General features: G+C 38.4%; 1 protein-coding gene across 3 annotated transcripts in view; it reads left to right on the forward strand.

The window, feature by feature from the left end:
* Positions 1-748: 748 nt before the first annotated feature.
* The window catches only part of LOC138049175 (dynein axonemal heavy chain 6-like), a 100,059-nt gene continuing 87,930 nt past the window's right edge, over positions 749-12,877 (forward strand). For 2 of the 3 annotated variants that reach the window (XR_011132311.1, XM_068895348.1), the window contains exon 1: positions 11,364-11,536. Coding sequence is in view for 2 of the 3 variants with exons in the window: in XM_068895348.1 (XP_068751449.1) it covers positions 11,395-11,536 (142 nt within the window). In the remaining variant the exon portion in view is untranslated. Of the gene's footprint in view, positions 1,142-4,187; positions 4,515-5,301; positions 5,800-7,376; positions 7,481-7,775; positions 7,839-9,194; positions 9,463-10,058; positions 10,140-11,363; positions 11,537-12,877 lie in introns of those variants that run through there. The other variant, XM_068895349.1, reaches the window with a different exon arrangement.

A 12,877-nucleotide genomic window follows, 5' to 3' on the forward strand; every position in this document is an offset into this window, starting at 1 on the left:
CTGAGAGTAGGCGTGGGATTTGTCACATATGGTTTAGGGGCCGACATATCTCTCCCTCAATGCCGCACCGGGATGAGTCGTTTGGTACGACGCTCCTCACGGCTGGAGGTACAGGGTGTGACAAGTGCTGCCTGTGAAGCTTTATTTAAAAATGTCTAGCGCTATTACACTGTATTTATTTTGTGGCTTGTCCACCTTGTCGACAAGGCGTTTGGCTTTCTCAAGTTTTTAAATAAGTGGATCGCGGAAGTGGTATAATAAAAAGCGTATATTGCCACAGGAACCCCAAGCTCAGTGTGAGGGAAATCCAACAAAAATATAAGGATATGTATGAGACAGTTATGATAATCCGGATAAATGACCTGAGAAGATAATTTAACGAAAAAATTCTCAATTAAAAAGCCAAACCTTATCGCCATTGCTGGTCGCTTTATTCCTGATAAGTGCTCAATTCGCTTCGAATCTGGAAAAAAAAAACACGAAGGAAGTGACCGGCAATAAGCTTTAATTGAGAATTGTTTCGTAAACATATCTTCTCGGTTGTTTATCGGGATTCCCATTGATTCCCATAGAATCATGTTTTTGTTGGTTTTTTTTCACAGAAAACGAAGCTTTTTATCGCGAAGAGACAAGTCAAAACTATTTTAAAATGGGAACCAATGACAGAAGGTTTTATAACAAAAAGCGGTTTTTCTGAATGAACCAATGAAAGATCTCGTAAGAAACAAAATACTCGGCGGTCTTTTTCAGCCCAGTGCTTCCCTGTGCTATGATTTGCAAGATAACATTTCGTGAAAGAGTGGAAATCGGATAAAAAAGCTTTTTTGCCCTCTGACTTACCCAAACGTTCTGTTTACAAGACACAATGGGCGATCAAGATGAAACAAACCCGATTGTTCCCCACAATTCCGAGGTGGACTGTCGTCCGTCTGGGTCCCCGGCTGGAACTGGCGGCTTCTCTCGTAGAGAGCGCAGGAATGACATTTCGTTCTGGGAAAATCAGCCGGCCAAAAGCAGTGTAAGCAACGGCCGGGGAGCAATTGAATCTTTGAGGTCGCGTTTGTATGACAGACCGGAAAATTCTGAAGTTTATCGGGCGATAATTCGACCTGTTCCGCCACCTTTACCGCAATCAACTCAGGTGAGAACTTGTTTTAAAGATGAGGTTAAAGATTCTTGGTGGACTGATCCACAACCAAATGTCTCTGGATTCTTTTGTTTATTTTTCGGTGATTTATAATTTGCGAAATATAGCCTTTACTTTCGAAAATTATTAATTTTGAAAATGGTGTTGATGAATGCTTCATGATCATGATGTCATGGAAACGTCAGACGCTATCTTTTTGCATGAAGTTGCAGTTACGTGCTCTAAACAATGCTCGTTAAAACAGTAACCAAAGAAACAAAATTTGATATTCTTGTAAATCTCTTCTTGAATCCGCTCTTTAAGAGTACCATGTTTTGTCTAGTTTGAAGAGACTTCAGTATAATTATATGCAATTACTAAAAGAAAAAAGTTTGTTGAATGTCCAGAAATGTACATCAAATGCAAGTGAGGCTGGAGTTGACCTTGTCATGATATAGACCTCCTTGCTTTTCTTATGTTAGTGATGTTGTTCTCATGCTAATTAGTTAGAATTTACTTAAGAAAAGCAGTGAGATTTCTCTATATCAAAACAAGGTCAACTGTAGCCTCACTTTCATTCATAGACCAGGTAACTAAGCACACAACCTCAAAATGGTCTATAGTCTAAAACCCTAAATCAAGAATCACCAGGAAGCAACACAACACCCACTTGAAATGCAGTGTAATCCAGTGGTCAATTGGGCCTGAATCCCATTCAAGTCTGGATTTTTCAGTCTCGATCCCTTCCAACTGATGGATAAATATAGTTTACGTCATAGAAAGTGCGGCGTACGGGGTTTTATGCACGAGTTGTTTGTGTCAAAAACCCGAACGAGCGAGGAACGAGCGAGTGAGGGTTTTTGACACAAACAACGAGTGAATAAAACCCGTACAAAGCACTTTCTATGTCGTGAACTGTTTATTACACATAACATGAGAATTTTCATTAAAATAGTTTTCTGAACGCGAATTAGAAACAAAAACTCACTAACAATAAAACCAAATGCAAATTTGATTTAATTCAAAAACAAGTACGATTTGCACGATTTGCACGAGATGCACGAGTGATTGGCATGGAAACGCCTTTACGCTATCGTTGATTGGTTATACTTCCACATGTGAAATAGCTGTACGCCATTCTGATTGGCTGTATAGGCCTTTTTCACACGTGAACTAAAGCGTATAGATTTGTACAAACGAGCTTTATGGAATAAAATTCGCATGTTATGTGTAATAAATAGAGGATATTACATGGCCGTGTGGGGATAAAAAATTTAATCTTCTCGTGCTGAAAGTATCTCTCACTCGATGGCGTGACGAGAAGATAAAATTTGTATCCCCAAGCAGCCATGTGATGTTCTGTTTATTATATAGATATTGATGAAATGTCTAGATTTAACCCATTGACTCCTCAGGGAGTGAGACTGAGTAGATTTGTCTCTGTCTAATGTCAGATGATTTTACAGTCATCAATGAGGGGTAGTGCAGGAGTCAGTCAAGGTGTTTGCAACCTCTTCATCCATTCAAAAACTGTGTCCTTTAAATGGGGCAGCATCATCTAGTGGTTCAGGATTTGGATTTGCATGGACTTGCACTTGCTTGGATTTGCATTCTCTTGCATTTGTTTTGATTGACATGTGCTTGCAAGCATTGACCATTGATTCATTATGTTTTCAGGGCTAGTCTCAAATTAAACTGTACTTGTAACACTTTTGTTAGTTGTATAATGTATTATGTTCATAGGCTTGCAACTGATGGCTCCTCCCAATCAAGGTTTTTACCCATGTAATACGAAAAACCTTAAATAACAATGACCACAACCAGGTTTTCTGAGCCCATGAGACTGAGCACCCCCAGCAAACCATTGTTTTAACGAAAACCGCTGGTCAGCAACCTGGTTCTGCTCATTGCTGTCTAAGGTCTTTCATGTCATAGATGTAGTTCATCCAGTTTCTTACTTTGAGATCATCAACCCCTCAGGTTCCCCAGGCAACTTTTAACGATTCGCATTAATTTCATGGAGCGTTTAATTATTTCCGATAATAAGGTAGGATGAAAACTGACTACACTTCCATCATCAACAAGGCATTCACCATTAATTATTTAGACTGTACTCAATTTGAAAGATGATACTGACTGTTTGAGAAAATAAGGTAGGCTCAAAAGGGTTTTCCACAGGTAACTTTTTGATATTTGTGTACTGGAATTTGTTGCCATGGTAACAGTATAGTGCTGTTCAATCAGTTGTTAAAACACAGGTTTCAAAAAATATTCTGAAAACTAATTTATTGACAGTATCTTATTTCAAACAGGTCCCATGAATTTTCGTATCAGCTTGAGTAATAGGTTTTATGATCATGAAAACTTTATGATTATAGAGCGTTTTCACTCACATGACCAGCAGCCATATTGGATTACTGAAACAAAAGAAACTATTTGCATAAAAATAGAGGTCAAATCCCAGAGGATTAGTTTGGTACACCATCATGGCCGCCATTCCTTTGTTTTGGAACACCAACATGGCTGCCGTGACATCATGTGAAAACGCTTTATAGAGACTGTTAGATCTCATTGTTAAGTTCATCTATGTGGCATTTTCACACTTGTGCGTTTTGTAGTCTTGCTATTTTTGGTGTGTTATTGGTCGTAGCAAACTACAATCTTGGGCCCGGTTGTTCAAAAGCCGATTAACACTAATCCCAGATTAAAAACTAACTAAGGAGACTCCCGAATGCTGTTCAACGCTGATATTCGGCAAAACGTTACGTTAGAAGAGGTCACTCTTGAAAAACAAAAATAAGCGAAAGAAAAAATGAAACAAAAGTTTACTCTGATCATGGATTAAGTTAATCTGCTTTCGAACAACCGGGCCCTGGACAACATTTTTGAGATTTCTTTTGCCATATCGAAACAAAATTAATTTTTTCAATGAAATAAATCTTCTATTTACAATTCCCCCTTCCCTCCCCTCCAAACAACGTTATTTGATATCTCAGTTATGTGCCCAAGATTGTAGATGGTACATCATTCTAACTTGTTTTTGTTACCTTAAATTTGCCAGGCTGTGCCACATCCACCTACCAAAAGTGGTAATCGGTCAGCCATGGGAAACTACAGAACCACTCTATTCAGAAGAGATTTCAACAGGTTACAGGCTCAAAGAAATCAGGGCTTTCCCAAGGAACCGGTATCTGTGAAACAAGGAACTGCAGAGCCCAGGAAGGAGAGCATTTCAAAAGCATCAGATTCAGCTGAATTAGAATCACAGTTGTTGATGTCTTTAAATGGGAGTGATCCTTTCAAAAGTGGGCCAGAGTTTATATCTCCTGGGATGGCAAAAATGGAACACACAAGTGAAGTTTCAGATGATAGAAAATCAGTTGGTCAGGTGCGTGCCAAAGATGTTAACACAATGATTTAATACAAAGTTAACCAAGAACCAGTGCTTGTGATAGGTAGTGAAAAAAAAATTAAATTTTGCAGGATTTTCATTGACAAATTCGTGGAAAAAATAGCCGATTTCGTGGTAATTTCGTGGGAATTATTAGAGCAAATTTAGTCGAAAAACGATCGGCAATAAACAGCCAATTTTGCGGGAATTTTCTTGGCAAATTTTGCTGGAAAGTGATTGATTTTGCACTGATCTGACAAACGTTTTTAATGAACAAATGCCAATGCCAAATGCCAATTTTTGTTTGGGAAAGTAATGAGCATTAGCCTATGCAATAACCACAGCAACAAATCTAGAAACACCTTTAATGCTTAGAAATGTTGCCTTTTAATGGCGACCACAAGTTAACAACAAATGCGCTCAGGAAATGCAGGGCAGCAAGTTGCGTTTATTTTTGGTTTTCCTATTTATTGGTTGATAAACTGCAATCATGTAATTACTGCATGTTGACAGTCATTTGAAAACTTCTCTAATAATGGTTCTTTTTCCAACTTGACTCCTTCGTCTTGGTAGCTCATTGCCTTTATTTCCTACCAGTCATGGTTCTCCATTGTCAAGGTCAAATTATGGAGATTTTTTATGATCTTCATGCAATACCAACTAAATTGGAAGGAAGGAAGAATGAAGAAGTTAGGAAAGAGCAAGAGAAACAAAGTGAATGGAGGGGAAAAGGAAAGGAAAAGAAAACGGGTGTTGGAATGATTGTGTTATTTTTTAATTTTAGGCACAGTCTGTGTCATCTCTTGGTGCAATCAGCGATGTAGGAAGTTCTTTTGTTGCATCATGGCAACCCCCACGCAGCAGACCTGTCTCACACAAGCCTAAAGTATCATCTGCACGTTCTGGCTCTCCCCACTCCATGAAGCAAACACCTTATGTCAATGCTAATGTTCCACTGACAAGTTTATATGGAAGTGTTCCTTTCACTGATGATGAATTCTTAGGCCTTAGTGTAACAGACGTTATTAGAAAGCTACGTCACAGGCTAAACATGAGCACAGACTTGGATGCAATTGCTGATGGTTTCGACCCTGATGAGGATGTTAACAACATTAATAGACTCTACATAAAAGAGGATGATGGAAAATTCTTGTATTGTCTTCCAAAAAATCGAGGAGTGAGAGGAGCACGTTACAATCCTTATGATTTGATATGTGTGACGTCAAAGGAAGCCCAGGCAGCCACACAGTATTTCACCATCACTGCTTCTGCTGTGACGCAGGTACATGTCTGTCAGGTTTTAAACAGTAGTTTCAATGGAAAACAATTTCAACTACTAGCAAAGCATTTCAGTTAGTAAGTACCTTTTAGGTTGCATATACAGTGTAAATTGGTCATGTGGCAATAACATTACTGCCACATGGTTTTGGTTGATTGAGAGGTTAATTAGGTCCGGCCCATTTTTCCATTTTTTTTTCTTGACTTTGTGCAGTTATTTTCATTTAACATTGATTTAGAAGGATGAGTTGTCTTGACAAAAAGGATTTTGTTATGTCATATTTATAGCTCTGAATGCCAAAAAAGTCTTATTCTTTAACAGTACTGTTTATGAATTCATTTATTTGACATGAATTTTTGAAACAGAACTCCAATGGCTACAAAGTGACTTGTCGCAACATTGCTATTGTTCAGTCAGGTGGGCACTGACCTGGGTCTTGGATCAGTGATCTTTCAGTGATAAGTTTAGCACTGAGGCTATTACTTGGGGACACTACAGATCTACAGGTTTTTGAGGAAAAGAGGAAAACTGGACTTCCCAGAGTAAAACCCCTTAGAGCAGAGAAGAGAACCAACAAACTCAACCCACATACATTATTATTACAGAGGTGTATCCAGGTTTTCATATTTTGGGGTCCTCTGGACCCCTTCTTGAAACATTTGGGGGACTCCATTACAAAATTTTGGGGGTCCAGCTAATTAATGTTCAAGAATTAATATTCTATCAATTGTCTCTTAATTGCTGCTGCAGTACCCTTTCTGAGATTTCTAAATTGCGCAAAAATGAAGTCTTATACCCCTCAAATATGTGCTGAAAATAAAATGATCAATTTCTTTGAAACTGCTATGGCCGTTGATTCATCGATCAAAATGGATGAGCTTTCAAAGCTTCATCGATCACATCTGAAAATGCCCCGAGAAATCCGTATGTTGTTACAGTAATACTAATGCTCTGATGTAATAATTCAATGTTACAATTTCATTGGTGACCAAGAAAGGGAAGTCACCTGTTGTAGATATTGCTGTCTGTCGGAGAATGTTTCTGTTTTTTGTCCACTGGGCAATCCACTATGTACATATATTAGTCAATCCTTAATGTCATCAGACAGTACATTCCTAGTGACCATAGTGCTAACATATTAAAGGCCCACCTTTAACCAACAGGCATTGCGTGCCGCGGAACAATTTTCATATAGGAAAATTCTGCCGGAAGCTGAGATTCATCCAATTAGATCGCTAGGATAAGCAATACGAATTTCCATAACAAAAACAAACAGTCGAAAAGTCTGTCAATTGAAGGTGGGCCTAACAAACACCTTTTAATGTAATCTTGCATTTACCCCAAGAGTGTAAAGTGCTGCTCTTGGGGGCACAATTTCCTACTAATTATTCATACAAGAATAGTGAAAGTTCAAGGGCAGCTAGTTTAAATTACTTTTAAAAGGTCAGAGACGGTCATCAACAAATGTTTGACTGAACATTGGGGGCTAGCAATAGCAACTTGGAGGTCCCCGTACACATGTTATGTGACATCTTCCTCTTTAATTAACTAGCCATTGAGTGCACTAAACTTCATTTCAGACCCGAGAGGGATTTGATAGTGATCTAACTCCCTTGAAGAGGTGGCTTTATGAAAGGAAAAGTTTCAACACAATCTTTGTTCTTCCTACATTCTCAAACTTCAGGTGAGCAGCCTTGATTAGTCAATAATTAGGAATTCATGCTCTTTCATCTGTGACTAAGAACTACATGTACTCTTTACAATAAAATTATTAGATGTTACTGACCTCTGAGATGATTGGCTGCTTAATGAAAACATGATGAGCCAGCCAGCCTATTAGCTTAAGGGTCTTTTAACATAACTTAAGGTCAGAGATGGGGTGCTTTGAAAACAATAATAATATTATTACTAATTTAAAATTGTGTATTAAGTAGAATGCTGGTACATGTATAGCCAATGTTTTATTTGCTTGATTCCAGATTGTGGAAAGGCTACACTTGTTGGAAGAACAATGTGAGATTTCAGAAGAACAGCAGTAGCAGGTCAGTGTGACGGTGACGAGGTTCAATGTTAATTCTTTGAATTGAAATCTAATTAAAACTGGGTTTATAGAGACTTAACTGATTAAAGTGTAATGTGAAGTGCTAAGTATCTACCCCATATGAACCATGTGAGCGTTCCCTACTGATGGAAATGGGCCCACACAAGGACAGAGAAAAACTCTGACCAGGGTGGGAATAGAATCCACGACCTTCGGGTTAGGTCACCGTTGCTCTACCAACTGAGCTACAAGGTCAGACGGGAGCAGGCTGTGGGAACTGAAGATGTTAAAGTCACGGCAATTAATATGTACGAGTACAAGCAAGGATAACGTCTTTGCAAACATTGGCCGTGTAGCTCTTATACTGAACAGACATAACTGATTATAGTGTAATGTGAAGTGCTAAGTATCTACCTCATATGAAACATGTGAGCATTAGCCCTACTGATGTCCTTGTGTGGGCCCATTTCCATCAGTAGGGCTAATGCTCACATGGTTAATATGGGGTAGATACTTAGCACTTCACATTACACTCTCATCAGTTAAGTTGACGTAGTATGGGCATGTAGCCATGTACATCAAGCCACAGAAAGTGCATGAAAATTAGCCTCGTATATATTTAGGTGTCCTGGCTTGGACCTGTGATCAATCAAAAAACAGTACCTGGTCAGCGGTAAACTTGAAAAAAAAAAACAGCTGACGACTAATAAATGAGCTCTAAACTTGAACCCACGGTATGGTCTTGTGATACTGGTCAGCGGATACCTTATTTGGCAGGTGTCAATTATTGACCATAATATATAGATTTAGCCAAGCCTAAAATCAGAGGTCCTGGGTTGTTTATTCTTACTGGCTGTAAGATTAGTGAAAATAAAAGGCTTTGGAATTGTCTTTGTTTTGGTTTTCCTGGATATTGCCTAATTATAACATTTTCTTTGCTGGCTTAGCTAGTGAATTCCATAGTTAATTTCACCCGAAAAACCGACTGATCGCATGAATCACGAAGGGATGAGTGTGATATCGGTTTTTCCAGCGAAATTTACTGTCAAATTCACCAGTTAGGCAATTAATTCGTCTTGAATTGCAAGAGTTTAAAGAGAAAACAAGCAAATCCTCATCAAGCGACCAGAAAAGGAAAGAAGTCATTTCAGAGTCGACTGTCAAAAGCCAGCGAATAGGAATCACGCTAAGATTAGTTTTCTTTGCAAGTGATCATAAGTCCTAAAGTACAGCTGCGTGTACACTGTATGTAAGACACCTCAGCACCTCAACAGATAATTGATTTTCTTGTACAGTATACAAAATTTATCCATCTTGTGTGAGAATGACATGAATGAGAAATTGGTATTTGTTTCAGCTCTGAAGTTTGCAGTTGCCTCTTCTCCGCAAGAAAGGCACTTCAACAAGCTATCCTTCGCGTTAGAGCACTGTGTGAGAGGGCTTGCAGTAGTATTACAGGAGTTGGTGAAAAAGAGCATGCTATCTGTCTTCTACATTTTGATAATAAGGCTACTTTCACACTTGATGAATTCGTAGAGGCACAGTCAAGACAAGCTGAACATGCAATGGAAAAACTGGCCAAGTTGAGGATGAATGTTGTAGAAATTGTTAAAGAGGCTTGTGAGGTACGTGTAACTAAAAAGAAGACTGACATTTCAAACTCTTTAAATTAAGGGCATTTAATTTCATTCAAGGGCATTATTTGTCTTATTTCTCTAAGCAGGCCCTGAATGATTGAGCTGGCCAATGTTCATTAATATTCAGAATTTACAAACCCATGATTAACTCTGGTTTTCCTTTAAACAACTCACAACATACTGGCTGATTTATAATCTTGCTACTAAAGTATATATATCTGTGCTTCTTGTGTGTTCCATTCACAATAAAAGAGCTAGTAGTTAACCTTTAAAATGACAAATTCTTCATAGCAAAGAGATCACTGAACTAAATTGGCCCAGTGCTTGATCTTTGGACTTTTTCACAGGGGGGTTATAGGAACTGTTAGAAATTTATCAATTGAAATAAAACTACACATGTAAAAACAGTGATCCACTCCAACCCTTTGACCTTAACAATGGGGTCTTCCTTTTTTATCCAATGTATTCACGTTGTCCCTGATGTACGTGTATACTTTATCCTTCTCCATCAGGTGCTGGACTTTTACTAAATTTTTCATATTTAATAGGCGCTCTACTTTGAAATGCATTTATTTCATTTTTAGCTTATCACAAACGAGGAAGGTCTGACAGAATGGATTCACCCAAGACAAAAGAGAGAACTAGCATCAAAGAAAAAGAAACAGGTAACATGGGTAACAAGATTGGAAAAGGTGACATTATAAGATTATCTTTAACTTTGAAATGAGAACAAAATGTTATTCAGGGTTTTCTTCTTTTCCAAAAGGTCTGGATCACTGTTTAACATTGCTTGTTGCAAGAAATGTCCCATAAATGTCTGAGTGTTTTTGTTAACATTGTTTACCTTAAGTTTGATTACTGTTTATGAGTGATCTGATAGTCAGCCCTGGTAACTCCCAACTTGTCTGTAGTCAAAGTTAATATTTCCAGTACTGTGAGTAACTGCATGACGTGAAAACTAAGTGTTTTTTGGGAACATATGGAGAGTCAAAGAATGATCAAACTGAAAATTTGTGAAGGCTTTCGGGAAAAATTGTTGCTAGATACCAACATACATGACTTGTACAGCATACGTTGTCAGTTTTATTATTTATTTGATAATAGTTGTCTTAGACATGCACCAAATTTCAAGATAGGTGATTAAAGTAGTTAAATGTTAAGAAACTCTTTGATACACTGTATATTGGAAGAACGAAACTCCACAGATACTCTTATAGGCTGTGGAGGAACTACCTACAATCCTAGACATGTTGATTGGGACATGCACTGGAGCAATAGGCCATTTTACAGTTGTTTGCTCAGTGACCTTATAGCCTACGAATGGCTGCAAGACTGCCCTTGACCTTGTATTGATACAGACCTCACTGCTTTTATCATGTAAATTGTGTTGTTGTAATTCTAATAATTAGTCTACATTAACATTAGAAAAGCACAAGGATTTGCATCAAAGCAGGGTCACTGGGAGCCTCGCTTCTATTCTTAGGCCAGGTAACTTAGCTACAACTGTAAAAAAATGGTCTTTTTTCATTTTTTTTCAGTAAAAGTCTCGTTTTTTAGGAAGAAACCAAGTTCACAATAATTATTAAGAAATGGAAGGAGATCCATCATTACCATGATTTGGTCACAATTTTTACAGCTGGTACTTAACGCGACTTGCAAAAGAAGATCTAGACAGTAAAAGATAGTTTAAGGACACTCTAATCCAAGGACATTAAAGCGCCATTAGGACTGCTTAAATGAAGTGTTTGCAGAAAAAATCAAAATTAGAAAAATATCTACTAACCAAATCCAACTGTCAAAGGCAAAACTGCTCAAAAGTTGCTTTTTAAATTAAGGAGTGAAAAATCTTACCGACCTTGCAATATTATTTTGTCTTTACTTCAAGGGAAGGGTGGAGATGGCCAACCAACTTTTACCCAGATGTCTCAATGGAGAGGTGTTCTTCGCCGTTTGAAGTGCTTTATCAGAATGATAGACTTTCTCGTAATGGAACTGCTCAGGAGACTTGTGCTTACAGCTCTTAGAACACTTCTGGCTCAAGTAAAAACGTCTTCTTTGCGAGGTAGCAGTATTACACTTGATTGAATTGCTCATTAATCATACTTACCAATTTAAGGGCAGTCAAACTTCCCATTTAGTTTACAATATTTAAACTCACTTCGCTCTGCAATTGTCTGCATCAGCTTCTTTTCTTTTCACCAGTCACAGTAGCTTTAAAAGGTACAAAACTACAGTCCTGCTCAAAAGTAAGCTACCTGAGTCTCATCTCGTCTCTCGAGAATCACTGAAGCGGCAAGATTGGTATAAATTTCGATAAAAGTCAGATGGCCACTCGAACGTTTGCAAATTTAAACGACAAAATAATGCTCTTGTCGAGGGTGAAACAAGAATCAAAATTACAATACTGCTAAAACCGAAAGAGAAATCATGCCAGTTGAGTAACGTTTCGTGATTTTACTGCGGTGGCGTTGTAAACAGCTTGATCTCTCTGAAATTCTAGAGAATGATCAGACGCCTAAATCGCCGTATGAAATGAAGTGACTTCGGATAGTTTGTGTTTTTGCAATGATTCATTAAATTACTACTTAAAAAGTTGCATTCTAATGAGCAAAAATGCAGGACAAAAAATCTGGCATACAGAGATTGAGAATAGTTCTAACCATTTTGCCCTTGACCACCCCATGGACCATTGTTAAAAGGAAGGAAGGAAGGTAGGAAGGAAAGAAGTAAGGAGGGAAGGAAGGAAGGAAAGAAGGAGGGACGGAAGTAGAGATAGTTATTGGTAAAAATGATCGAGGACTGGAGACGGGCACTTGATAAAAACCTTGTAGTTGGTATCGCCTTTGTAGACTTTCGAAAGGCCTTTGACTCTATTTCTCACCATGTCTTGCTGGAAAAGTTGCAAGCAGTTGGTGTTGCGGGCGACCTATTGTGCTGGAGGTAGAGAATGCGAAATTCACATGTATGCAGACGATACGACCATCTACGTGGCTGAGTCATCTCCGGACAAGGTTGTCGTTGTCTTGAATAGCGTCCTCCAGAAGTTGTATGAGTGGTGTTGCCGTAATCGCCTCATACCCCACTGCGGTAAAACCGAGTGTATGATCTTAATGCGCGGCCAGGTTGTTGGGGCGTTGCAAGCAGTATCATTAGGGAACAGTGTCGTCACTCAAGTCAAGTCAACTAGGTGCTTAGGCGTTGAGATTGACAGTGAGCTTAATTGGAACGTTCACGTTAAAGAGTTAATCAAGTCCTTCACACAAAAACTGAATCTTCTTAGGTCCTTGTATTTTTTACCGACTTCGGCGAGAGCTGATTTTTATTTTAAAGTAATTTTACCATCTGTCACCTATGGTTTGGTTGTATGGGGCTCCTGTGGCAAATCGCTCTTTGATGTGCTGGA

The sequence above is a fragment of the Montipora capricornis genome, chromosome 5 (genome assembly GCF_036669925.1).
Source record: "Montipora capricornis isolate CH-2021 chromosome 5, ASM3666992v2, whole genome shotgun sequence".
Taxonomy (NCBI): Eukaryota; Metazoa; Cnidaria; class Anthozoa; order Scleractinia; family Acroporidae; genus Montipora; species Montipora capricornis.